Source organism: Haliotis rufescens, unplaced genomic scaffold (assembly GCF_023055435.1).
Source record: "Haliotis rufescens isolate VD_foot unplaced genomic scaffold, xgHalRufe1.0.p SCAF_12, whole genome shotgun sequence".
Lineage (NCBI taxonomy): Eukaryota > Metazoa > Mollusca > Gastropoda > Lepetellida > Haliotidae > Haliotis > Haliotis rufescens.
In genome coordinates this window covers 31,926,875-31,954,595 of record NW_025963802.1, presented here as the reverse complement: position 1 = coordinate 31,954,595, position 27,721 = coordinate 31,926,875, and the positions used below count along the sequence as shown (strand labels likewise).

The 27,721-nt window shown below is 38.8% G+C and overlaps 1 protein-coding gene across 2 annotated transcripts; it reads left to right on the top strand.

Annotated features, from left to right (window-relative positions):
* Positions 1 to 843: 843 nt before the first annotated feature.
* On the top strand, positions 844 to 27,721 carry LOC124117494 (protrudin-like). 2 transcript variants are annotated; one of them, XM_048393548.1, is made up of 13 exons: positions 844 to 1,010; positions 6,126 to 6,275; positions 8,438 to 8,508; positions 8,852 to 9,023; positions 12,516 to 12,611; positions 13,977 to 14,068; positions 15,310 to 15,330; positions 17,152 to 17,273; positions 18,592 to 18,657; positions 21,275 to 21,404; positions 21,617 to 21,666; positions 22,354 to 22,435; positions 23,310 to 27,721. In XM_048393548.1, the coding sequence occupies exons 1-13, from the start codon at positions 988 to 990 to the stop codon at positions 23,393 to 23,395; spliced, it is 1,161 nt and encodes a 386-aa protein (XP_048249505.1). In that variant the 5' UTR covers positions 844 to 987; the 3' UTR covers positions 23,396 to 27,721. The 2 variants fall into 2 exon arrangements, with proteins under 2 accessions (XP_048249505.1, XP_046335376.2); XM_046479420.2 differs by lacking the exon at positions 15,310 to 15,330 and having other exon boundaries at positions 13,977 to 14,089.

The following is a 27,721-nucleotide window of genomic DNA, read 5'->3' as shown; positions in this document are numbered from 1 at the left end:
ACTTCGGGCTTTCCTCCCACATTAAGCTGACACGCCGTGATATAACTGGAATACTGTTAAAGCGGCGTTAAACCAAACTCACTCACTCACTCACTCATTATCAAGTTTGATTCTAGTACTCTAGTAATTATCACGTTGATTCTAGTACTCTAGTAATTATCACGTTGATTCTAGTACCCCACTTGCTTTCCCTGCTAGCTCATATTTATGGAATCCTAGAAAAGGACATTGTCGCGTTTTAATTTTTTTTTTTAAATTTTGTGAGGGCGACAACGTGACAATGCGACAATGTTCCTTCCAGGATTCCATACATATGTTATCATGTATAATAATTAAGAAGTTAATGTCTACCCCAATGACTGCACAGAGGCAATGTCTGAGTTTCACACTGGGAAGTACAGCGTCTAGAGTGTAATCTTGAAATCTATGTATGTTGAAGACTTAATTATATCCAGGAACTGTACAGTTCAGATTAACGGGGTTTCACTGTAGTTAGATACCAGATAGCTGATATTGTTTGTGTGGGCATCAGACCATGGATACAAACCCATCAAACAACATTTAAATGAGCTGTGAATATGAGCTTATAAATATAGAATATCAAGATTGAAAATGTATTATCCCTTTCAGAATAATGCTGAAAATACTTTAAGGGAATATAAACAATACATAAATTATTAGATATAATTAATATAAAACAGTGATAATGTTTGTTTATGTTTCACTTTTTTAAAAAGCATGCATGAAAAGCAGCATTAGCATTTGAGCAACATGTGCATCATTCCTTAGCGGCATTCCACCTGTGTTGGAATGCGGAAGAGTTATTCCCCTTACATTCCGGGAGGCGCTGCAGTGAACTAGCACTTGTCGCAGAAAAACAGAAAAGGAAGAGATTGTCAATCAATCAATCAGCCACATTCGCAATACAGAACGTCTTTGTCAGACTGGATAGATCGCGATGACCTCCTAATTACACAGGTGTCCTCTATGTTGCAGAACACTGCAACAAGGTAAGCTTTTGCATCGATGGGCGTGAAGTATCTGATAGAACATTATTTCCGTGAAAATTATTGACAGGAATGAAAAACAAACAAGAAATGTTTCTTTTCAGGTAATATTTCAGCCTGGGTCATATTGCATTGTCACTGGTGTTGTGAAAATATCTCATGGTGTAGCTATTATTTCTACAGATGGATTTTCATGCTGATAATTTATCATTGAAACATCTGTTTATTTCCTTAAGATGTTTGCGTTGATTTATTGCCTTATTTCTGCTCATCTGATTTTATTCATGGATCTACAAGATATTGATGTGAATACACAGAATAATGTAGTTGTTTGATGATTTATCCTGCTTAAAAGAGGGTGAATGGGAATAGGTAACTATCTGAAATGCAACTATAAACAATACTAAAAATATGTTACTGCAACATGTCTAACTGACAAGGGCCAAATGGTTTTGAAATCATCACCAGTTTCGGAAGCTACAGCTTCTGTACAAGCATGATATTTGGCAGGAGTTGCTTCCATCCTTTAGATAAAATGCTAAATACTTATATCTCTTAACTTAAATCTACTAGCTATCACACATGGTCATGTTTTGACTGCCGGAACCCATCACATTTCTTGGACAGTGTCAAACTTAGGGTTAAGTACTGATACTTCATATGTGTGAAACAAATTGTGGTGGTTATCTCCCTAAATACTCATGTCAATAATTAAAGCTATCAAATCAATTACAGGCTTAGAACTAAACTGAAAGGCTTTACTAGGCCAGGTAAAGATAATATGTCCTTGTAATGTTAAGACAATGGGAAACTTAGGAAATTTGTTCTAGCCCGCAGGAATTTGTACTAGCCCAGGGCTGGTGGGCTAGTGTTAATTTCTAACCATGGGATATTAATTGATCATTATTGAGATTTTTATCATGAAAATGAATAATATTACATGATGCATCTGATTCAGTTGGCTGATCACAAGTTGTTTTTTTGCAAATTGTGGGGCAGGCTTAAAAGGGAGACAGCAAATTGTATTTGTTACGGCTGTCAAAAAACATTTTTAATGTCAAGATGGATGGTTTAACTGATTATTTGATCAATTGCTCTACCGCTACAAACCTGTGCTTATTCAGCTTAGTTATCACATCCTTAATCAGGATAATGTGAATCATGTTGATAAGTTCTCAGACATGGAAATATACTTTGTCCAACATCGAAACCAAACAACTAAATAAAGAAATTTCTCTTTATCATTCTCTGTAGTCTTATATTGACTTCTGGCTGTATGGACACGTGAAGATCCGGGGTAGAATAGGTCTTTAGCAACCCATACCTGCCGTAAAAGGCGACTATGCTTGTCATAGGCAACTAACGGGATCGGGTGGTCAGGCTCGCTGACTTGGTTTGATGCTGATAGCATGTCATCAATCCCAATTGCATGGATCGATGCTCATGATGTCAATTACTGGATTGTCTGGTCCAGACTTGATTATTTACAGACTGCTGTCATATGGCTGGAATATTGCTGAGTGCTGCGTAAAACAACAAACACACAAACCAATCTGGCTGTATGTTATGATTACTGTGATCAGAGTAATGTTGACAGAAGGATTAGCAATGATTACTCAATTTTGTGTCATTTGCTCTATTCATATGTCACCATTGAGTACATGATGTGTGGGTCAAGGCACTCCTGATTCTTAATAACTGTAAGCGTGACAGTGATAATTATTGCCCTGAAGCAAATGTGGCTCAGGGGATTTCAGTATGCTTAACATTACGGCTGTAACAATTCACCGACACCTACAATATCATAGATACTTAACTATAGGTACATGATACTTGAATCGTCAGGTTCTGAGATTGCGATACTCTACAAATAGAACCGAAACAATAGAGTTACCTCCTATAATGGCAGAAGTAGCATAGCGCCACCAGTAAGCATGGCAGATTACAGGAACGTGGGGGCTGAGGATGTGTCAACTAACTGTTACATAATACTGTTTTATAGTGTGTATCCTGATTGTTGCCTTGGGTCTAAACTTGAGGCGGGGAGGTAATGTGTTTCCTACTTTCACATAATGTACATTATGTACATAATGTAGGGCTGGGACGAGTCCAAATTTACTACCCGTGTACCCACCCCCCTATTACCCGACCCTACCCTGGTACCCGTTGTAGGTCACAAGAGAGGTGTACAAAATGTCTGATTGGGAAACGTTTGACCGTACTCCTGTCAAAATGTATTTAGATACACGTATCCTCCAATCTGGTCATGCATACACTGATGTTGACTGAAGTTATATCATTATGCAAACATATAAAGTCAGAAGGAATGTGTGTATAGTCAGAACGAAATTTGTCACTTATAGTGTAACCATAGAGTTCGAAATATGTTTTGCCATTAAACAATATAACATTAAACAATGACTTACTACGGGTCCGGGTAGTCCTGTGGGTACCCGGGTCTTACTCAGTACCCACCTGACCCATGTACCCGAGTTACCCATCCCAGCCCTAACATAATGGATTGAAGAATTGGTTGATTGGTTTGAAGAATTAGCAATCCAAGTTAGTGATCAACATCAGTCTCTGAAATAATCACAGGGATTTATATAACATTCTAACTTGGCTAACCTTGCCAAGCACATTAGGAAAATATTAAAAATTGGGATTTTTTAAAAAGTTCTTGTTTTGGAGGCATTAAGCAGTGTATTGTGTAGTATTCAATGCAATGATATAAAATTACATGTTCAAGGCTTACCGCATTCGACGTAATAAGCGACGGGGTGCGCTCAAAATTAGAAATAGGGGGCTTTTATTAGAATATATTTTTGAAAGATTGTAAACTTCATGGTTTACGCTGACAGCCTAAAATGATACAAAAGAAAAGTATGTGCGTATCATGCACGACAGATATATTTTCCAGAAATTAATTGCATATAACACACGAGTGCATATTATACACAAATAAATAAGTCTTGTGAACATTGATCAATCGGAAGGGGTGCTAATTGGGATTGTTCACTAGCCAATACTGGTATATTAGCAAATATCACCATGGGCGCTTATCATGTCGAATACGGTATCATCTTTTGTCCTGTTGTCAGTAAATTGCAAGTCATTGTGACTAAAGCATCAGTTTAGTTATTACTATATGAATTTTATGTTTTACATTTAGGACTTTTATGGGTTATTGCTGCAGGTAATGGGCCAATTTGGCCTGTAGGCAGGTCCAGAGAAATGCTTGAATCATACACCATGTAGATACATCTCTGCAAACATTTGCAAACTATTCTTACCTGAAAATTATGAATATGATAAAAGCACAGCAACAATATTGTTGCAATTTTAAGTGATGGTTGAATTCATTTAATATCCTATTTTGGGATTATATGATTAACAACATGTTAGACAGCGTCTTGTATGAGTTATTAAGTATTGGTACCAAACTTCCTGCTAGGTCACTCCAACCATATATATGTGTCAGTGTCCAATATGTGCATTGGTTTTTAGCACCCCCTCCCATCGCAATGGCCAAAAGAAATTAAATTAGCTTCGGATTTTATTAATAAAGACCCTAATAAGTAGGACTGATATGATACACTCCCGTATTCGGTGAATCGAACAAATCCATTCATGAATTGAATTCATTATTCGTGGCCACAAGAATTGAATATTTATGAATATGCAATCAAGTGCATTTACATACCCTGTACCTAAAAATATCCTTAAGAACATATAATATGCATAGATTTCTTCCAAAACAACACTCTTATAATATTTAATTTAACAGTATTGTGGTCACTGGTCATTGTCGCATTTGAGTAGATACTAGTACCTGGATAGGTGCAGTATATAAATGTATAATATATTAATAATTCACAAACGATGTCAAATATTTTATGTTTCTGTTTCACTGAATATGACAAATGATACATCAACTGCTGACTTGTTATTGTATTCGTGAATTAATATTTGTATTCATTACCCATATTCATGATACGAATCGTATTCGCCGCATAGTGTATTCGTTGCAGCCCTACTAATAAGCCTGCTACATTCATCAGCTGTTGACTTCATATTGATGCTTTCACCTGTTTCCTGACAGACTTCCAAAGGGTTAGGTATCTTATATAGAGGATATTATGTTCGAGTTCATGTCATACTAGGTGTACGACACGAGTGTCTAAATTCTGTTTAACCCCTAACATACACACCTGAATCACCATTACACTATATTGCCATGATTACCAGAGGTGTAAATTCCGGGGTAGAATAGGTCTTCAGCAACCCATGCTTGCCGTAAAAGGTGACTATGTTTGTCGTAAAAGGGGACTAACAGGATCGGATGGTCAGGCTCGCTGTCTTGGTTGATGCATGTCATTGATCCCAATTGCGTGGATCGATGCTCATGATATTAATCACTGTATTGTCTGGTCCAGACTCAATTATTTACAGACAGCCGTCATATAGCTGGAATATTGCTGAGTGCGGCGTTAAACAACAAACCAACCAACCAACCAGAGGTGTAATAATACGGTGAGGTCGCAATATGATAAAAATCTCGATACCGGTAAATACTAGAATTTAGGCACGAAAGTCATAAACCTAGCATGACATGAACACAAAAATAATGTTCTATTTATTACAGAAGAAGATGTCTACATACAGAGATAAATTTTAGTGTTTACCTATAAGGACAGCAAGTCGCAACAACAGCGGAACCACAATTTGTCGAATGACGTCAACAATCCGCAGCTATGACGTCTTTTCTTGTGTGACGTCATTCCAACCTCACGTCACAATAAGATTCGAATGACGTCAATAATGCCGTCAGGATGACGGAAACAATACACTGTTGTCTCGTGACGTGACGTGACATGACCTTAGGGCACATAACCTACACTTACTAATGTAGAATTACATGTTACTTTATGTTAACATGGTTAAAATATGTAACATGTACTGAATTTAGTAAAAAAAATATAAAAAATAAATAAATAAATAAATAAAAGACTTATGAGCATAAACCCTAACTTAATCATGTTAATCATCAAACGATAACATATAGAAAAAAAATAATTAAATTCTTTTTATTCACTATTGTGCCATTTGCCTCTTCAGACCAACGACGATGGGGAAGCAGGACAACTCCTCTGAGAAGGACACAGAGAACTATGTGGACATCGCCGACTTCGTCATGGAGGTGGAGAGGTTCTCCAAACTCATCGAGCCTTTTGCCTTCGTCCTCTTTGCAGTGGATGATGTGAGAAGGTTGGTAGACACTGACAGGAAAAGTCACAACTGCAATGCAATGCAATCTTCTGCTTCAATTTGTAAAAGTAATACAAAAAACATCTTGAGTTAAATACTTTGTTAACGCCATAGCCACATTTGTGCCATGTTTCTATAAAGAGAGATCTGTACTGGAGTTACTTTATTGCCATGAGCTAGATAGGTGGCATCTTCCCGAGGCAAGAGAGTTAACTGACTTTAAAAGTCCAGTTTCCACCCTTGCTGAACTAGGCTGGAATTCCTGGGCTCGATTGTAGAGAAGTTATTACGAGTTATGTCCCGTCTTAGCCTTTCCTATGGACCAATCAGATTCCATCACTTGCATTTGTTTCAAACAAAATGGTGGTGCCCCAGTCAAGACCATCTAATCTATAATCAAGATCTATCTTGGGATAAAACGAGTCTTACATCGCAAAGTCCATCAAATCATATGAGCACCTTGATTATAAACATGAAAAGGTTTGGAAAATGTCTGTTGACAACGAGTTGGCGGTGCACATGCTTTGCAAATCCTGTAATCGACCTAAATCTGCACGACAGTTTACGAACCTGATTTCAATTTCGTTGTGATTTTGATTGGACCATGCATAGACTCGTTAGTCCAGCCAAAATGTAACTCCATAATACCAGCCTAGTTCGGCAAGGGTGGAAACTGGACTTTGATAGTCAGTTAACTCTCTTGCCTCGGGAAGATGGATAGGTGGATGATCTTCATGTTCAATTCAGCTTCTTGTGTGCCTTGTAATATCTTGAATCCCATGGGATTCAGGGTTAGAATTGGTTCCTAGCAAACTATTCTGGTCGTTAGAGTCGACTTAATGGATCGGGTGGTCAGCAGCGCCAGAAATTGGCTAAAGTCCTGTTGTCATTGCCAAATTGCCCAATAGTTAAGGTATAAGGACAAGTAGAGATTTGCTATCTTTAAGGGTTTTGCTATATGTTATCATTATAAGGACCAGTGGACTTAAAGTGTTAGTTTCTTCCGGTGGTCAGGCTCAAGGACTTGGTTGATGGAGTGTCACCTTCTTCCAACAGCGTGGATTGTTTCACATAATGTCAATCACTGGATTGTCTGATCCAGACTTGATTATCTTCAGGCTGTCACCATGCAGGCGGAATGTTGCTGAATGCGGTGTTAAACATCAAAAACAAACAAATGTGATATGTTGAAATATCAATCTCTTTGACAGTATCACAGAAATGTACTGAAGTGATTTCCAGTGTATTACCATAATTATGTTTACCGGTAATCTGATTGAACAATGGTGATCTTTGGTCCTTTATCATTGTTTAGCCTAAAAGAAATTATGGTTTGTGTTTCCTGCCCTCAAACTGTTTTCTTATTTTTCTTGATGTGCACCATCAGCTTTTGTCACCATGTCAGTGTTTTCTGTATTGAACATGTTTTACCGTATTCGATGTGATAAGTGCTCAGGGTGCTCTCAAAATTAGAAATAAGGGGTGTTTACTTAACTTTGGTGAGAAAAACAGAATTGAAAGATCGTAAATTACAAACTGAAAATTACTGTTTTTCAAAGAAGGAAAACAGACCTTCCTATCTTTCTGTGGATAGGCTGAAACAGGAAACACGTAAATTTGGGCCTGGATAAGACCTTACTGACTCTGTAATAAGTGTTATGGATTTAGAAGACTTGTGACTTTCATATTGTAATACATCAGGGATAGATCTGACACTTAAGTTTTAGTCCACTGGACCTTATAATGATAACATTTAGCAAAACCCTTCAAAAATTGCAAATTTCTACTTGTCCAGGGTTAGAAACTAACAGCTTTAGTCCACTAGCCCTTATAATGATAAGAACATACAGTAAACTACGGTTATAACGAATACGCTTATAACGAACACGCTTATAACCAACTGACTGATATAACGAACTTATTTTTTAGCATGTTTAGTCCCGGCCATTTGCTGTATATATGCTGTATAAATGCTAATAACGAATTACGGTTATAACGAACTAAAATAAGTGGTCCCTTTGAGTTCGTTGTAACCGTAGTTTACTGTATAGCAAAACCCTTATATTATGATATCTTATCAGTTGGGCAGTTTGGTAAGGACTATAGGAGTAGTGCTGATTTCTATATGATCGTTGACAGTTATGTTTTCAATTGTTGTTCAGGTGGAAGTTGCCTGGTGTGACAGTGGCCTTATGGTTGATCTCAGTTTTCTGCTGCTTGATTCTCACACAAGGTAAGGCTCCTCATCAAAGTATCAGGTGCATCCTCCACTGAGGTGCATGGCTTGTCAGAAGAGGTGAATAGATTGATAAGGTGGTCAGGTTTGGTGACTTGGTAAATTGCATGTCATCACGTGGACCGATGCTCATGATGTCAATCACTGGATTGTCTGGTCCAACTGGATTACATACAGACAGCCGTCATATAGCTGTTATACTGCTAATTACAACCATACAACTCTACATTTTGTAGCAATATTGATGTTTCAGGTCAATGTGTGTGTGGCAATAGTAACACGAAATATATTGGTGTTTTAAGGGATGTGGGTTACAGTGCAGCAACATTGATGTTTTCAGGAGCGATGTTTGTGTTGGTTGCCTTCCTGGTGATGCTCATAGCCGCTGCGTGTCTTTTCCAAGTCCACACCCGCATCCTAGACAAGATACTCCCGGACACGCGAAGGGTGAACTTCTATGCCAGCGACGAGGAGAATAACACCCTGCATACTGTCCGCGAGTTCCGATACAGGTGACGGCAGGCAATTATAGAGGTGTCAAGTATCAACCCACTTGAGTCACGATGAGATAGTGTCGTGATGCTTAATTTGCTCTGGTTTTTGTATTAAAATATCCATGTTCGTGTACGTCATGAATCAGCCCAGGTGATCAGATATTGTTGCTATCAACCATCCTATGGATAAATCGCTGGACAGATTATTTAAGAATCGTTCTCCTCTTCCTAATCAGATTTCAATTTTTGTTTCATGGTAGAAAGGCTAGCTCCAGTAGTTATGTATTATTTTTTGTGTGAAATACATGGGAAGTCATATGTGGGCAAGTGAAAATTTGAGATTCATCGAATCAGGAATTGCGACACCCCTACAAAAAGTTTGGCCATTCTCAGCGCTAGAAATTGGCACTAGTCCTATAGTCCTTGCCAAACTGCCCATTAGGAAAGGTATCATAAGGACTTGTAGAAATTTGCCATTTTTAAAGGTTTTGCTATATGTTATCATTGTAAGGACTAGTGGGCTGAAACTGTTAGTTTCTATTGCTGATTCTACATATTTCCCCCATTGTGTATTCCAATCTAAGACCATGTGGATATTTTTTGCAAGAAAATGTCATTGTATCCCTACGGCATAGGAGTTGCTCATTATATTAGTCACTTAGTTTTGTATGGTCTAGATTTGATTATTTTCAGATTGTAATGATATAGCTGGAGTATTGCTGTCTCTTATGTTAAGCAACAACAAAAATGAAGGGTTAGAAATGTACAGATTACTCACAAATTGTTTTACATAGTGTCAAAAATACTTTTGATCCATCTTCAACAAATGTTCAACCCCATGAACTGTGGTGTATGTCATCTCAACATTTGAAAATAAGCAGTTGTAATGTTGATAGTTTGATCCCCTCCGTTTCATGGACAGATAGATAATACTTGTTTCAGTTTCTGAATCCCATGTTTATTTTGTGTTTCTTCCATTGCATTAAACAAATGTTAAATATGGTAATCATATCAATATGTTTCCTATGTGTTTGTCAAGTTTACAAGTGAAAAAGTACTTTTATGATCACAAAATGATAAACAAGTTTTATTGGATGGTTTTATTAATGTGAATAGAATTGTAAATTCAGATTCAGATCTGTCAAAAACATCATCCATACCGGGATATCCAAGGGCAGATCCAGCATTTTTAAAAGGGAAGGGTCCAAAATATCAAACTCCTCTCAGTTAAATGTACTGCCTACAATAAACTACATTTGGTTTTCAAAATGGGGTAGAGGGAGTGGAGGTTCACATCCCCTGCATGTGCGTCCAAGATTTTTGCACTTATATAGCGACGTGCATGCATGTGTGTGTGTCTGCTTGTACTAGTCCGGACTGATGATGCTTTATATGCTGCAGTTTAAGATGAATACCCCACTCAGACACAGTATACTGACTCCGAGCCGACCAGTCCTTGTTTTACCCCTTAATGCCGAGCGCCAGACAGGGTAACAACAGGGTAACAACAAGTACCATCTTTTAACATCATTTGGTATGACCCAGGCAGGGATCGAACCCCAAACCTTCCACTCTCTGAAGGGACGCTCTACCACTAGACCACGGAGGTGGTCTAATTACAGATGAAAGAATACATGCAATATATTGTGATACATATACATGAAACATTATTGTTATAAATTCCAATAGACAAGATACTCCCGGACACGCGAAGGGTGAACTTCTATGCCAGCGACGAGGAGAATAACACCCTGCATACTGTCCGCGAGTTCCGATACAGGTGATGGCAGGCAATTATAGAGGTGTCAAGTATCAACCCACTTGAGTCACGATGAGATAGTGTCGCGATGCTTAATTTGCTCTGGTTTTTGTATTAAAATATCCATGTTCGTGTACGTCATGAATCAGCCCAGGTGATCAGATATTGTTGCTATCAACCATCCTATGGATAAATCGCTGGACAGATTATTTGAGAATCGTTCTCGTCATCCTAATCAGATTTCAATTTTTGTTTCATGGTAGAAAGGCTAGCTCCAGTAGTTATGTTTTTTTTGTGTGTGAAATGTTTTGAAAATCAACACGTAATAAAAACATTAATTGATACATGGGAAGTCATATGTGTTGAATGGGCAAGTGAAAATTTGAGATTCATCGAATCAGGAATTGCGACACCCCTACAAAAAATTTGGCCATTCTCAGCGCTAGAAATTGGCACTAGTCCTATAGTCCTTGCCAAACTGCCCATTAGGAAAGGTATCATAAGGACTTGTAGAAATTTGCCATTTTTAAAGGTTTTGCTATATGTTATCATTGTAAGGACTAGTGGGCTGAAACTGTTAGTTTCTATTGCTGATTCTACATATTTCCCCCATTGTGTATTCCAATCTAAGACCATGTGGATATTTTTTGCAAGAAAGTGTCGTATCCCTACGGCATAGGAGTTGCTCATTATATTAGTCACTTAGTTTTGTAAGGTCTAGATTTGATTATTTTCAGATTGTAATGATATAGCTGGAGTATTGCTGTCTCTTATGTTAAGCAACAACAAAAATGAAGGGTTAGAAATGTACAGATTACTCACAAATTGTTTTAGTGTCAAAAATACTTTTGATCCATCTTCAACAAATGTTCAACCCCATGAACTGTGGTGTATGTCATCTCAACATTTGAAAATAAGCAGTTGTAATGTTGAAAGTTTGATCCCCTCCGTTTCATGGACAGATAGATAATACTTGTTTCAGTTTCTGAATCCCATGTTTATTTTGTGTTTCTTCCATTGCATTAAACAAATGTTAAATATGGTAATCATATCAATATGTTTCCTATGTGTTTGTCAAGTTTACAAGTGAAAAAGTACTTTTATGATCACAAAATGATAAACAAGTTTTATTGGATGATTTTATTAATGTGAATAGAATTGTAAATTCAGATTCAGATCTGTCAAAAACATCATCCATACTGGGATATCCAAGGGCAGATCCAGCATTTTTAAAAGGGAAGGGTCCAAAATATCAAACTCCTCTCAGTTAACTTTACTGCCTACAATAAACTACATTTGGTTTTCAAAAAGGTGTAGAGGGAATGGAGGTTCACATCCCCTGCATGTCGCGTCCAAGATTTTTGCACTTATGTGTCTGCTTGTACTAGTCCGGACTGATGATGCTTTATAGTACTAGTCCACTGAGATACCATGCCGCAGTTTAAGATGAATACCCCACTCAGACACAGTATACTGACTCCGAGCCGACCAGTCCTTGTTTTAGCCCCTAAATGCCAAGTACCAGACAGGGTAACAACAAGTACCATCTTTTAACATCATTTGGTATGACCCAGGCGGGGTCTCTGAAGGGACGCTCTACCACTAGACCACGGAGGCGGTCTAATTACAGATGAAAGAATACATGCAATATATTGTGATACATATACATGAAATATTATTGTTATAAATTCCAATGTGAAAGTCAGGCCAATACCTATCACCAATGGTTGACCATGTTCTTTATTTTCCAGCCTGATACAGATGCATGACTTTGTGGTGAAGTGTAACGAGTACCTCGCCTACTTCTACGCTCTCCTCAAGTGGGACTTCACCATCCCAGCCATCATGTGAGTGATATGTAGTCCACCATTTATCATCATAATAATCATCATAATAATCATGCTTGGATTTATCAAGACCTGATCAACATGCTCAAGGGTCAACATGCTCAGCGGTCAATATTCAAAGCATATTTCAGCAAAATATTCCCATATTGGAATTATTAATTTCCCAAATCATGTTTATAATGCTATATCTATGATTATAGTTTCATAGAGGTGACTTGTATTTCACTGATTATAAAACCAAAAAGAGGAGAGGCTTTAGTGCTTAATATTTCATTAGGGGGCACGGGTGGCCCAGTCGTCTAAGGCGCCGCGATTCGCTATGCAGAGTTGCGTCCCTTGGGCACGCCAGAAACCTATGATTGTTAGGTTCGAATCCCGGTTCGCCCCAGTTATGTTTCTAGGTTTGTCAGCACCATACCCGTGCTCGTGGGTTTCATCGAAGTGGTAAACGTCTGAGACCTGCATCACTTCGGGCTTTCCTCTTACATTAAGCTGACACGCCGTGATATAACTGGAATACTGTTAAAAGCGGCGTTAAACCCAACTCACTCACTCACTAATTTTCCATTATAGCATAAACATGATAAATGCAATGATAATACCAGAGTTGCCAAGCATTATTATTTGGGCATAATTATTACCATATTTTGCACCTACATATGCCAGTATTGTCAGCAGGGTGATGTGGTAAGGAAGTTTGTCAAGAAGACATCACCAGTAAGTTTTGACTAGAATTGACATTGCTAAGGCTAAAAAAAATAATAGTCTTGGTGCTGAGGCCCTGCATCATGAAGTCTGCAACACATTTCGGTTTTACTTCCATTTTCAAAAAAATATAAAAATCCTAATACTTAAATACCATGCGATCCAATATAGCACGCAGTTACTTCCCTTTCCATGCACACTGCTTCACTGCACATATCATGTTATGGTCATGGTGGCAGTGGGAGTTTGTATGCTTGTTAATGTAGGGAGGCCCTTTCCCAGGTTGATGGTACACAACTGTTTATTTGGTTAAATACTAGTTTGAACAAGCAATTAAAAAAAAACTCCACTCGCCATGCTCGCAAAAGTCATTGTTTGAGAACCAAATCTTCTATATTTTTTAAGCCTAATCCATCATGTTTTTGGGCCATATTTACAATAAAGTTCTTTACATCAAATTATTCACCTTGTGAAATTATTATGTTGCCAGTTAGCGTGACGAGGCTAGAATCTGAAGAGCTTTGAGAAACCATTTTATGTTGACAGTGCATTTACAGTGCGATTTGTGCCATACAGAGTTACATCCCCCACGTGTTTCTTCAAGCCTGTTTAGATTTGTAAGCTGCCACATACAGTAATGTGCTGTTCAACCCATTTCAGCTTCCATGCTGAGCTGAGTGTGTTCATCCTGTCACTCGTGGTCTTCCCGGCGCGGTGGATCTGTCTGATATTCGTCATGTGGTTCTTCTGTGGTCACAGAGACACCATCAATAGTGAGTATCTTCCCAGCTGTGTTGTGAACTGATGCATAAATATGAATTATCAAGGCAATCCAACCCCTTATAGGGGGCGGTCGGGTAGCCTAGTGGTTAAAGCGTTTGCTCGTCACGCCGAAGACCCGGGTTCAATTCCCGACATGGGTACAATGTATGAAGCCCATTTCTGGTGTTCCCCCGCCGTGATATTGCTGGAATATTGCTAAAAGCGGCGTAAAACCATACTCAATCAATTAATCAATCAATCAATCAATCAATCAACCCCTGATAGATCCAAAAGAAACAAGCTGAGGCAGACGTCATTTGATTCAACATATTTAATAATGACCAGTCAGAGAGCAGGAGATACTTAAGCCCAGGTCAGTAGTCAAAATTGTGACAGAAACAATTAGCTGGTGTCTGATTGATTTGAAGTAATCAATGGCAAATGTTGAATACATGAATTACTCTTGGGGACTACCATTCAGAGTGAATGAGTGAGTATTATGTCACTTTTAGCAATATTCCAGCAATATCACAGCAGGCGACACCAGAAATGTGCCTGACACATCGTACCCGTGTAGGGAATCGAACCTGGGTCTTCAGCGTGATGTGCGAACACTTTCACCTTTCACCACTAGGCTTACCCACAGACATCCCTCCCGCTGATGTTATTGATAGCCTTTGGCTGTGCACTGTCCTCAGTCAGGTTGACAATATCAGGTGGAGGCCAGAAGTGGGCTTCAGACATTGTATCCATTTGGAGATTTGAACCTGGGTCAAAGAAAAGATGAGTTAACGCTTTAACCACAAGGCTAGCCATGTTAATCTTTGAATTAAATCCAATCAGCATGTTCAGCAGTGTCCAACCCAGGCCGCATGATTGCGTGATTCATGCTAAAAAAAATCAAATCGCCCCTCATAAAAAAATCAAAGCGCGATCTGTCGCACACAGTAATTTCTTGTACAGTCACTTACTTTATCAGCTGTTTATCCCTACCTTTAGATTCAATACTCACTAAATCTTTAATCAATTAACGAAGAAAGACAGTTCACAGCAAACATTGTAAACAACTGTCGAAGACCGATCGATAACAACCGGAAGTTCGAACACGAGTGACGTCCCTTGGGTTGCTGAATAAATTATCGATAGGATTGGCATAGGAAACGAAATTTGATTTACTTTAGAAGAAAACGTATCAAAACTTTGATCAAAATTATGTTGTTGTTCTTCTGTGGTCACAGAGACACCATCAATAGTGAGTATCTTCCCAGCTGTGTTGTGAACTGATGCATAAATATGAATTATCAAGGCAATCCAACCCCTTATAGGGGGCGGTCGGGTAGCCTAGTGGTTAAAGCGTTTGCTCGTCACGCCGAAGACCCGGGTTCAATTCCCGACATGGGTACAATGTATGAAGCCCATTTCTGGTGTTCCCCCGCCGTGATATTGCTGGAATATTGCTAAAAGCGGCGTAAAACCATACTCAATCAATTAATCAATCAATCAATCAATCAATCAACCCCTGATAGATCCAAAAGAAACAAGCTGAGGCAGACGTCATTTGATTCAACATATTTAATAATGACCAGTCAGAGAGCAGGAGATACTTAAGCCCAGGTCAGTAGTCAAAATTGTGACAGAAACAATTAGCTGGTGTCTGATTGATTTGAAGTAATCAATGGCAAATGTTGAATACATGAATTACTCTTGGGGACTACCATTCAGAGTGAATGAGTGAGTATTATGTCACTTTTAGCAATATTCCAGCAATATCACAGCAGGCGACACCAGAAATGTGCCTGACACATCGTACCCGTGTAGGGAATCGAACCTGGGTCTTCAGCGTGATGTGCGAACACTTTCACCTTTCACCACTAGGCTTACCCACAGACATCCCTCCCGCTGATGTTATTGATAGCCTTTGGCTGTGCACTGTCCTCAGTCAGGTTGACAATATCAGGTGGAGGCCAGAAGTGGGCTTCAGACATTGTATCCATTTGGAGATTTGAACCTGGGTCAAAGAAAAGATGAGTTAACGCTTTAACCACAAGGCTAGCCATGTTAATCTTTGAATTAAATCCAATCAGCATGTTCAGCAGTGTCCAACCCAGGCCGCATGATTGCGTGATTCATGCTAAAAAAAATCAAATCGCCCCTCATAAAAAAATCAAAGCGCGATCTGTCGCACACAGTAATTTCTTGTACAGTCACTTACTTTATCAGCTGTTTATCCCTACCTTTAGATTCAATACTCACTAAATCTTTAATCAATTAACGAAGAAAGACAGTTCACAGCAAACATTGTAAACAACTGTCGAAGACCGATCGATAACAACCGGAAGTTCGAACACGAGTGACGTCCCTTGGGTTGCTGAATAAATTATCGATAGGATTGGCATAGGAAACGAAATTTGATTTACTTTAGAAGAAAACGTATCAAAACTTTGATCAAAATTATGTTGTATTTTGTTGTTTAGTAATCTAAAACCTTTGACAAGATGTTTAAAGACAATAAATATTCTATCTTGAATAGTTCTGAAAATATTTTTGAGCATTTTAGTTCGTTTTAGTTTCATTTCTGAAATCACACAATATGAATCGCCGACTGTCATAGCAGACGATCTTTTGAATAGTGAATGACCATGTCGCACAAAAACAAAAGAATTACAGACTTTTTTAATCAAAATAGAAAAAAGCACAAAGCATTGTTATTCATTTCAGTTCTTTATTCTGATCTGTTACACTTTTATATGATGATGTTCCAGTACATAATACAAAATAAGACATTTTTGAAGAAAGCAATTATCCCACCTACTTTTTCAAAATCCCCCCTATTTTCTACATGATGGGGGGACAAGTCCCCCCTTGATTTTCAATTCTAGGTTGGACACTGGTTCAGTTTAGACAATTGTCTGGATTATGAACATGATTAAAATGAGAAAACAAAGTCGATCGATGATGCCTAATGCGAACATTTCTTGCAAAAGTGATGACTTTGATTTTCTTTCAGTTGATATCAATCTGGCAACTCGTTTTGAACTAGAATGACATTATTTGTTGATGCGCTCTGTTCCAGTTCTCCACAGCCAGTGGACATTTCTGCAGAACATAGCAAATGGCAAGCCCTGCTCTGGCACTGCAGCGAACCCCAGTGATTCACAGAGCACTGCCGCCACTCCATCTGAATCCCAGTCAAAGGTAACCCACTCTCAATAGATACAAGGTGTAGAGTAGAGAATGAACAGAGACTATGAAATTACAACACATTTTCTTTGTCGTGGAATGTGTTTGACACACTGAAGCTACCTAACTTGAAATTTGTGGAAATTATGTTTGGAGATTCATTGAATGGAGTCATCATGTCATATGTAGCTTGAACTGTTTTCTTTTCAACAATTTCAAGTTTGGGATGATGACAACAAAAAGTTTATAGATGTATGATTGCTTGATACAAGCACTTAGTAAATGTTTCATTATTTGTATCTTCAAGATGTATAAATAGAGAATCTCACCCGAGTGTCTTTTGACAAGCCTTAGAGTTTTTCCACTTTTATCAACTCATGTTGACATATTTAATTTCAAAAGACAAAAGGGTGAGATTATATTTATCATCCAACATCGTTCTTCCACTTCTTCAGTTTGTGAACAGTAATAAGCAGTGTCCTAAGTGTAAAAAGTACTAGCAGAGCCATTAGTGATGTCATTTGATTGTGACGTCATGGTAACAATGACATCACAATGGTCTGCAAAGCATTGTGATGCGATTTCATTGCCACGAGATACAGCTTGAGCTCACGGAGCAATATCTCCTGTGGGAGCAAGTCTTGGATGATTACATGTTTTACAAATCAGACCTTTATGAATGTTGGTATATATTTGGACCAGTTTATTGTTGTACATTATTTTTGAACTTCATAAAAGAAAAATTGCCGGAATGTTTTATCTAATTTCACTTCCTAAGATTTTTGAAAGGTACTGTGTTGATTTCAGTGGATGAGTGAGTGAGTGAGTATGGTTTTACGCTGCTTTTAGCAATATTCCAGCAATATCACGGCGGGGGACCCTAGAAATGGGCTACACACATTGTACTCATGTTGGGAATCGAACCCGGTGACAAGCGAATGCGCCCTGTGAAGATTCTGGGGTAGAATAGGTCTTCAGCAACCCCATGCTTGCCGTAAAAGGTGACTATGCTTGACTTAAAAGGCGACTAACGGGATCGGGTGGTCAGGCTCACTGACTTGGTTGATACATGTCATCGATCCAAATTGTGTGGATCGATGCTCATGATATCAATCACTGGATTGTCTGGTCCAGACTCTATTATTTACAGACAGCCGTCATATAGCTGGAATATTGCTGAGTGCGGCGTTAAACAACAAACCAACCAACCAACCAACAAGCGGATGCTTTAACCACTAGCCTACCCGACTGCCCCTTCAGTGGATGAAAAAGTAATCATGGTAGTACCTTTCAAGGTTTAGTTTTGATTGACTCTGGTCGAATTTTTCATCAGGGAAGCAGTGACACAGCCTCAAGTGGGGATGTAACAGATTCCCCAGACAAAGATGAGCTATATGATGTGAGTATTCCTATGTGTAGCTGTGGCAGCATGTTAAGTACAAATTATCTCCCGACCACCTTCATGGTCTAGTGGTAGAGCGTCCACCCGGAGAGCAGAAGGTCCGGGGTTCCATCCCTGGCCGCGTCATACCAAAAGACATTAAAAGATGGTATTTGTTGTTACCCTGTCTGGTGCACGACACTAAGGGACTAAAACAAGGACTGGTCGGCTCGGAGTCAGTATACTGTGTCTGAGTGGGGTATTCAAGTTAAACTGCGGCATGGTATCTCAGTGTGCTAGCACTATAAATCGGCAAGCAGCCACACACACAAACTTGCATGCACGTCGCTATACAAGTGAAATAATCTTGGACGCGACGTTAAACACGATTTCACCTAACCTCACAAGTTATCTCCCTTTGACAAATGTGCGACTTTACTTTGTGAAACAGGATCTCATTGAGTGGGTAATGATCTAATATCTACACACCCTACTCACTGTATAGTAGGGCTGTTACGATTCACTTGCATATTCGGTGAATCGAACCGTATCCATTCAAGAATTGAATTCGTTATTCGTGGCTACTAGAATCGAATATTTATGAATATGCAAGCAAATGCATTTAAATTTAAAAAATACCCATAACATATTTTATGCATAGATTTCTTCATAAGACAACACTCTTATACTGTTTAATTTGACAGTATTGTGGTCACTGGTCATTGTTGCATTTGAGCAGATACTAGTACCTGGATAAATGCAGTATATAAATGAATAATATATTTAATAAAATATTAAATAAAATATTAAAAATTAACAAACCATGTCAAATAATTTATGTTGTTGTTGCCTCACTGAACATGCTGAATATGACAAGTGATACATCAACTGCTGACTTGTTATTGTATTCGTGAATTATTATTCGTATTCGTTACCCTATATTCATGATACAAATCGTATTCGCCTCATAGTGTATTCGTTGCAGCCCTACTGTATAGTATGTATTGTTATGAGGTGACCAAGTGGCGATAATGAAAAATGGTTTGTTTGTGCACATACTAGTTTTGCTGTTGGTTCAGCCAATGGACATAAGCCTCAAAATGTACAAATCTGTGCCAAATCTGGTTGTAGGTGTACATGTGTTGAATCCTTGATTACAAATGTTAGGAGACCTGGGGGTACACCTTGAAAGTTTGCATTTGCACTAAAAGTAATAACAAACACCTCTGGTGATGTTGGGTTGAAGTAATGTAAAATGATTGTCCCCCAGAGGGGGTATGTAAGACCACGTCATTCGAAGTATTTTTTTCTGTCACATTTTTAATCGTAGAATATGTGCAATCTCATTTAAATCAGATGTTAGTTCTCGCTATCTTTAAACAAAGATTTGAGGACATCCCATTACGGGTCACATCAGAACGACCTTTCATCTGACCAATCAAAGCGTTGCTAACCAGATCATGAAAGTGACAGTCTGAATGTTTTTTTCTGATCATGCAACCTCAAAAACTTTAACACGGTGTATTCTGAATGACAGTTACGGCCTGTACGACTGATTCTGTCAAAATTATCGTCTATCTCTGGCCTCCGTGGGATAAACATTTGAACGGAGTAGGTGTTGCACAGTACATGGGGAAGCACTGCCATACAATCTCAACCATATATTAAACACTCTGGAATGTTCGTTTGTTCAGTTTTCAAAAATTTAATGTAGTCTGAATTGGAAGTCACTAGGTTGAAACGTAAGGCTCGAGAAAGCTGCTTTCTAATATGTCGACTTCTTGTTAGACATTTCAGTGGTCGGTCAAAGTTTCGGGGAAGGTTGTTCTGACGTGACCCATAATGGGATGTCCTCAGATCTTTGTTTAGCGGCAACAAGAACTTAGATCTGATTTTAATGAGACTGAGAATATGTGTTCATTTAACTTTGGCTAAATTGGACAATAGTTGCCAACACCTGAAGGGATGATGTAAATCCGGCTGGGGTCCGGCACATGATGCAGGAAGCAATGGTACTGTAAGTCCCCATGGACCCTAGCATTGTGATCTATGCTTTCAGCTGCTGGCGATCTGTAGCCCTTTTTATTATGTATTGTTACATATAGTGATATCTTTTTATGGTTGTATGCAAGTTTTAAATATCAATCTGTGATATTCTAGTTATTTTACTGCCCATCGATGACAGGTTTTTATTTAATCTACATATATGTATTCTAAACGTTTAACTTCTCATCACGATATGTCTGGAATATTGCCAATGTGACGTTAAATATTAACTCACTCACTCTGTTAATGTTAATTACGTCAAGGGCAAGTTTACTTCACATAGTCTGCTATATTTGTTTTCATGTGACACAGAGGACCAAATAATGCTATGAATATTGCCATCCCATCTCAGCCTACGGGAAATTGGCCACTGCCTATCTACGTATTAAGGGAGACATGTCCAACCTATAAAAGATAACTGATTGAGTGCCCAACAAATATTTTGAGAGAACTGAGAGGATTGACACTCTAAGATGACTATTACAGTACAACTGTCATATTCCTGACTCCCTAATTCAATATCTCACACTCAAAACTAATGTTACACTGCTGAGTTTTCACCCACTATGTCTTCAAACTTTCCATCCAGGAAGATCTAGATGAGAACACAGTAGAGTTGGACGGAGACCACCTTACCAGACTGGAGCCGGCGCCATCTAAACCTGGTATGGTTGCCAGGCTCCTGGAACTCAAGCGGCGCCGGCAACAGCTTGCCAGTGGTAAGTTGATAAAACGCCTGATATGTTCTTATGTTTCAGGAGGAAAGGGGTTCCGTCAAGGCTTGTCCATCTTTTGTGTGTTTGCTTCATCATTCTTCTGATGATGCTGAGAATGATATTTGTTTTTAGGCAATATTTGTTAAAATAAAGAAATAAGTTATTGTGTTTATGCTATTTTGAATATATATTCATTGAATGCATTTCTTTTCCAGAAAACTGTTTCACATGCAAAGTGTCTTTCTCATCATTTTTAAAAAGAAGGGTAGGTACAAATTAAATACTATTCACAAGAAACAAAGCTTAGTCTTGACATGATAGGCAGAGCCTGTTATGGTTTCTTTAATGGTTTACAGTGCAGCACTGCGCTGTAAAGATCTCCACCCACATTATGGTGTTGAGCAATATAAGACGCTACTGAAAAAACCCAAAGTACAGTGAAAGATGGCGCATGTTATGGGACAGTCCAAAGTGGACTGTCCCATTCATTAACCAGCAAGCCTAACAGCAAGCAATGGCAAGTGAAAGACGAGCTGAGGAAATCCTGGACTGATCCCATTTTCTAAGAGAAGTTTTTGACTTTATTTCCTTGGCTGTTTTTGACTGAAATAGGAAATACATGACTTTTGAATGTGCATAAAGCACCAGACGTCAAACTGCGGATAAACTGTCAAACTTCCAAACAAGCACACGACATGCCATGTGAGAGTAAGGATCGCCAAGCAGTTTATGGCTTTCCTTTGAAACACCACACCCACCACTCCCCTATTTGTTGTTGAAAATAACCCCATATTTTTGTCACTATTGAACCCAAAGTGCTCGCTCTTCCTTTTGTCAACTAGAAGGAACAATGATCATAATCTGAGAAGCAGTTGTTTTCCTTATGAACATGTTGAAGTCAAATCATCTCAATATTAATCTGAGTGAAATGTAATCCATGTTTCTATTGCAGTACTACTGCCGGCATTGTGGGAACCACTTCTGTAACAAGTGCTGCAACCAGAAGGTCCCTAGATCCGTGTTTGGAGCCACGTGTAAGTCTAGGCCTGATCTGGCAGGATAACGTCCTCATGTACACAATCATTTATGAAAGAGTTGGGAGCTGCTGTTTGTCCCAGCTCATGAGTATTGGATGGGTACAAAGTGTGTGACCTGGCATATTTGCGATACTGTGCCCTGACGACATGGATCGATGTTCATGCAGTCGACCACTAGTTTACCCAAAAGAGTTGGTAGTGTAATGTAGCTGGAATATTGCTGACTCGTACTCATTTGGTGGCAAATGGGTCCATGGATGTTATGAGAATTGAATTGAGATACACTGGACAACCAAGGAGTACTAATTCCAACTTTAAACAACTTTATCATTCATTCCAGGCCAGCATGTATGCTATCTTCCATTTCAGATGGCTTTGAAAATTATTGACTTCTTATAGCTAAAATGGATAGAATTATCATTAAACCGTCCGCATGTTATCAGAAATCAGCAGGCCACTGTAACTTGATAATGCCCTCAAATTGCTTGACGCCAAGCCATTGTCATGCCCGTTGTTAGGTGAGGTCATAGGATAAGGATAGAATCGTGTTGATTGCAGTAAATGTTTCAAAACCGATATTGTTGTTTCTTTATATTTGATAACAAATTCCATCCATTTTAGCTGTATTAATGGTAACGGTTTTTTTCAGGGCATTATCGTTTGCAGAAGCCCTCGGTCTTTTCAACTGCCCTCCTTCGTCGGGCCATAATGGGAGACCTCGGGCTTCTGCAAATGATAATGCCCTGAAAAATAGCGATCCACTTATATTAGTCTCAGGCAGCTTTTGTGGCCAGAGGATAGTGTTACACTCACTAGAACCTATCACTGGTTTGGGACATGAGTAGGTTATGTTTCTTTTATGTTGTTTCAGCTCCAGCAGCCCAGACTGAGACTGTGATTGTTTGCAATACTTGTCACGAGCTTCTCACAAAAAAGGACAAGGACAAGGTCAGTTGATGACCTTGACCTCTGTAGCAAGGTCAGATGACCTTGACTTCAAGGATAAGGTCAGGGACCATGACCTTTGACAATCAGCTGAAGAAATAAGAGACCAAGAAGCATGGAGGAAGAATTTCACTTTGGTCAGGGGTGTTCATTTTCACTGATCATTGACAAACGTGATGATTTGATATATGTAAGGCTTGTTTATAAAATCGATCACAAGCAGTTTTCTTCGACTAAAATGCAATGAGAAGCGGGTTTGAAGTATTCTATTTGAAGTGATTAAATCAAGACAAAGATAATTTACTTTTTCCCCCTGTCAGTGTTACGTTGTCCTCGTCGTGTTGAGAAGTATCCTCTGAACAAAAAACTATTCTTCATTCATGAAAACAAACTTAAGGTGTGTACTAGTCAGCAGATGTAAGCTAGTTGAAATACGATTTGTATTATCATGATTATATAAACTCTTCAAGTAGTATCATGATGTTCATAATAACAAGCAAGTCAATGTACATTTTAAACATTCTTGTTTACATTTCTAAGCCTGCTTGTTTACTTGAAAACTTTAATACCTATGTAATTTTATTTTGTTATTATATGCCATGTTTTTAGTTTGAGCTATTAACATATTTATAATGTTTGTTTTTAAGTTATGTAACCCGGTCAATGTTTAGTGCCATCTAGTGTTTTTGTAGATTGTTTTACTGCTACTATGTTGGTCAACATTTTATCATATCATTTATATTTCAAATAGTTGAAGCTAACCAACAATGTTTTTATCATATAGATTTTAATCGTAACAATTTTAGTGAGAACCAATGAAATTTTAAGGATGACGTTTAGCGTATTCTTATGTTACACAATCATGTTGGACCAATTTTGCAACAATTTTTAGACCATGTTAAGAGACCAAAGATTGGTTTGTTTGTTGATAGATGATATGAGTCTCATGCCTGTGAGACGTTGTTGGGTACTATGTAGTGATAGGAAACGATGATGTGAGGAGTGGAGGCTTATGAGGCTATAGCTTACAGCTTACAGCTTACAATTCATTACGTCTCCATCATCTATGAATAAATACGGCAGCGATGCAGTGTAGTCGTTATATATAACCAACAACATGGACTGGACCAAGTGAGAGGGAAGCCTGTGAGTTCTCAGACCAATGAGCACTTAGCTTACATCTGACAATGGCAATGTTTGTCACCTGATGTGCTCAACATTTGCCATATCCTTAGGCTGTTCTACTCGTTGCTTTAATGTCAGGGGCAGTCGGGTAGCCTAGTGGTTATAGCTTTCGCTCGTCACACCGAAAACCCAGGTTCGATTCCCGACATGGGTACAATGTGTGAAGCCCATTTCTGGTGTCCCCCGCCGTGATATTGCTGGAATATTGCAAAAAGCGGCGTAAACCCATACTCACTCACTCACTTTAATGTCAGGCAGTAGTAGGGTTTGCATGAATATGCATCCAAGAGTTATTAACAGTCTTATTTCATTAGCTAAGTAAAAATAAACACACTTCAGACTCACTGCTATACTGCACAGCAGCCATATGTATTCCGCTACGAAGAATTGATGGGTGAGCTTTGCCTACATTGTTCCACAATTCTCCGAAACAGAGATGTTCTATTTGAATGTCATGATACACTGACTTCATGTTTCGATACATTTAAAAAAAAATTCTTTTAACATCTAGGACTTTTTAACGTCACATCGGTCTCTTTTCTCACATTAGACTAACATGCCGTGATATAACTGAACTACTTTTCAAAATAGCATAAAACTTAACTCAAACACTAGCCATTGACTACAATCTTATTGGTTAGAACAGGTTTGTTTTTTGTTACAGTATCTCAGGTATGTGTGTGGAAGTTGCTCCACGATAAGTGCAAATTGAGTTTCCCCAAATTTTCTGTCTAGCTGTTTGAGGTTTGATAGTTGCCCTGTAGTGGTGCAAATGATGTGCGAGACATGATTTGCCCCACATTCATGGAGTTGTTTGGACCAACATTCATGGAGCTGTCCGCGACCCACATTCATGGAGCTGTCCGCGACCCACATTCATGGAGTTGTCCGCGACCCACATTCATGGAGCTGTCCGTGACCCACATTCATGGAGTTGTCCGTGACCAACATTCATGGAGTTGTCCGTGACCAACATTCATGGAGCTGTCCGTGACCCACATTCATGGAGCTGTCCGTGACCCACATTCATGGAGTTGTCCGTGACCCACATTCATGGAGTTGTCCGCGACCCACATTCATGGAGTTGTCCGCGACCTATGTTCATGGAGTTGTCCGCGACCTACGTTCATGGAGTTGTCTGCGACCTACGTTCATGGAGTTGTCCGCGACCTACGTTCATGGAGTTGTCCATGACATACATTCATGGAGCTGTCTGTGAACTATGTTCATGGAGTTGTCCGCGACCTACGTTCATGGAGTTGTCCGTGACCCATGTTCATGGAGTTGTCCGCGACCTACATTCATGGAGCTGTCGTGACCTTGGCCATGTGGACATGTACTTACCTTAGTACGGGTAGCAGTGCTGGGATCAGAACCTGTCTGCCATGGTAGATGATTGTGGCAAGAGGGGGGTTGACTTTGTTTTTCTTTGCAATGTTTTCTACATAAATCTCTTCAGTTGCTGGTTTACATGGGATATTTCATCAGTATATTGAAGCATTCAAATGCAGTGTTGAAATTAGGGCGGGTCTGGGGTTCCATGAGGTTTTCTTCTATAATATGTTCGTTTGGGGAACCTAAATCTTTTACATGCTACTCCAAACAACCATTTTCCTATTGACTTCATTGCACAGTTACAACAAATGAGGATCTAGCGGTTAGTGGCAAGCACATTAGTAGACAGCTCTGGGCAACCTGTTCATCCCTTGTATGTCTGTTTGGTCACCTGGTGTTCATGACAATGATGATGATGATGATGCTATTACCAGGCAGTATTTGAGGCTCAGTGCAATGGTAGCCAGCCTGTTCAAGCATATATCTCGCAAATGTTCTGTGTGTTTGAGATGCATTAGATACAATAATTTGCTGAATCCAAGCGACAAGTGTGTATTTAAGTCATTTTAAACATGTTAAGCAACTACAAAATTAAAAAACCCTGTTAATCTTTTATTAGTTTTAGAACAGCTTGAAATCTTTTGAACTTGATAATCTTTAAAGAAAACAATTTGTAAATGATCTATTTACTCTCAGTAATCACATAGTTATCTCAGTTTCAGTGATCGGCTGCTGAGAGTTTTGAATTTGGGAAAAAAATCTTATAAAGACCTCAAAATTTGAGACTGAACCTGTATGAACCCAAATGTCAAAGTAATGTTTTTCAAGCTGATATTTTAGGCTAGGAAACTATTGTCAGGCACGAGATCCTCGCAACCACAGTGAGGCCTGCCAAAGAATACTTGGTTCCAGAAATCCAGAAATATTCATCATGACTGTTGTTTAAAAATAAGTTTCTGTTTCTACTCTCCTATGTCTGTAAAGCCCCTTGATGCCAAAAGGACATATAGTTCTTAAAATAATAATTTTTTGCAAAAGAAATATTATTATGAAGTGTCTCCTTCAGCATGTTCAGGTTCTTGGACCTACCAGTATATATCATTTGCTGTTAAAACGTTTAACCATACCATCGACGTTCCAACACCAGGAATTTCAAACCAAGTTTATTAATCTAGATGCACCTCTTGTACTCCAGGTATAAAAATCAGGAAATTAGAAACCAATCATATGTGAATTCATGCAAAATATATCAACAGTCCACGTTGCCTGTTTAGTACTATCCATGTAGGGTTAGACGTATGTGTGCATAGAATTTGTGTTCTACATCATCTAGCTGTTTAAGCTGCAGTTACCAACAGATATAAGTTAATATTACTGCCAATACTATTATGGTGCTTTCACAGCCATGAAACAATTGCATAGAGAATATTCAGAAAAAGCATCCCTCTGTTTATTTGAATCACTTTGCTGTACTCTCCTCACCTATATGTCCGGAGGGTTTCAAACTAGTGTCTCTTAATTGTCTTCAAAACTGAACCTGTGAATGGAAGTGTAATAATATGAACAACTTTTTTTTTTGTAGACTGAAGTTTTTTTATTCATTGGTGTTCAACAGAGATTAATAATTACAAAGAATCATATTTATGTAACTCAAAATGTTCAGAATACAACAGTTTTTTAAAGGCCTGGAGGCCTGGCCCCCGTTTCACAAAGCGATGTTAGTGCGAAGGTGATTGTAACTCCCATGCTTTAACATAGACTTGTAGTTGTAGTGCTACAAGGGGGGCACAGGTGGCCCAGTCGTCTAAGGCGCCGCGA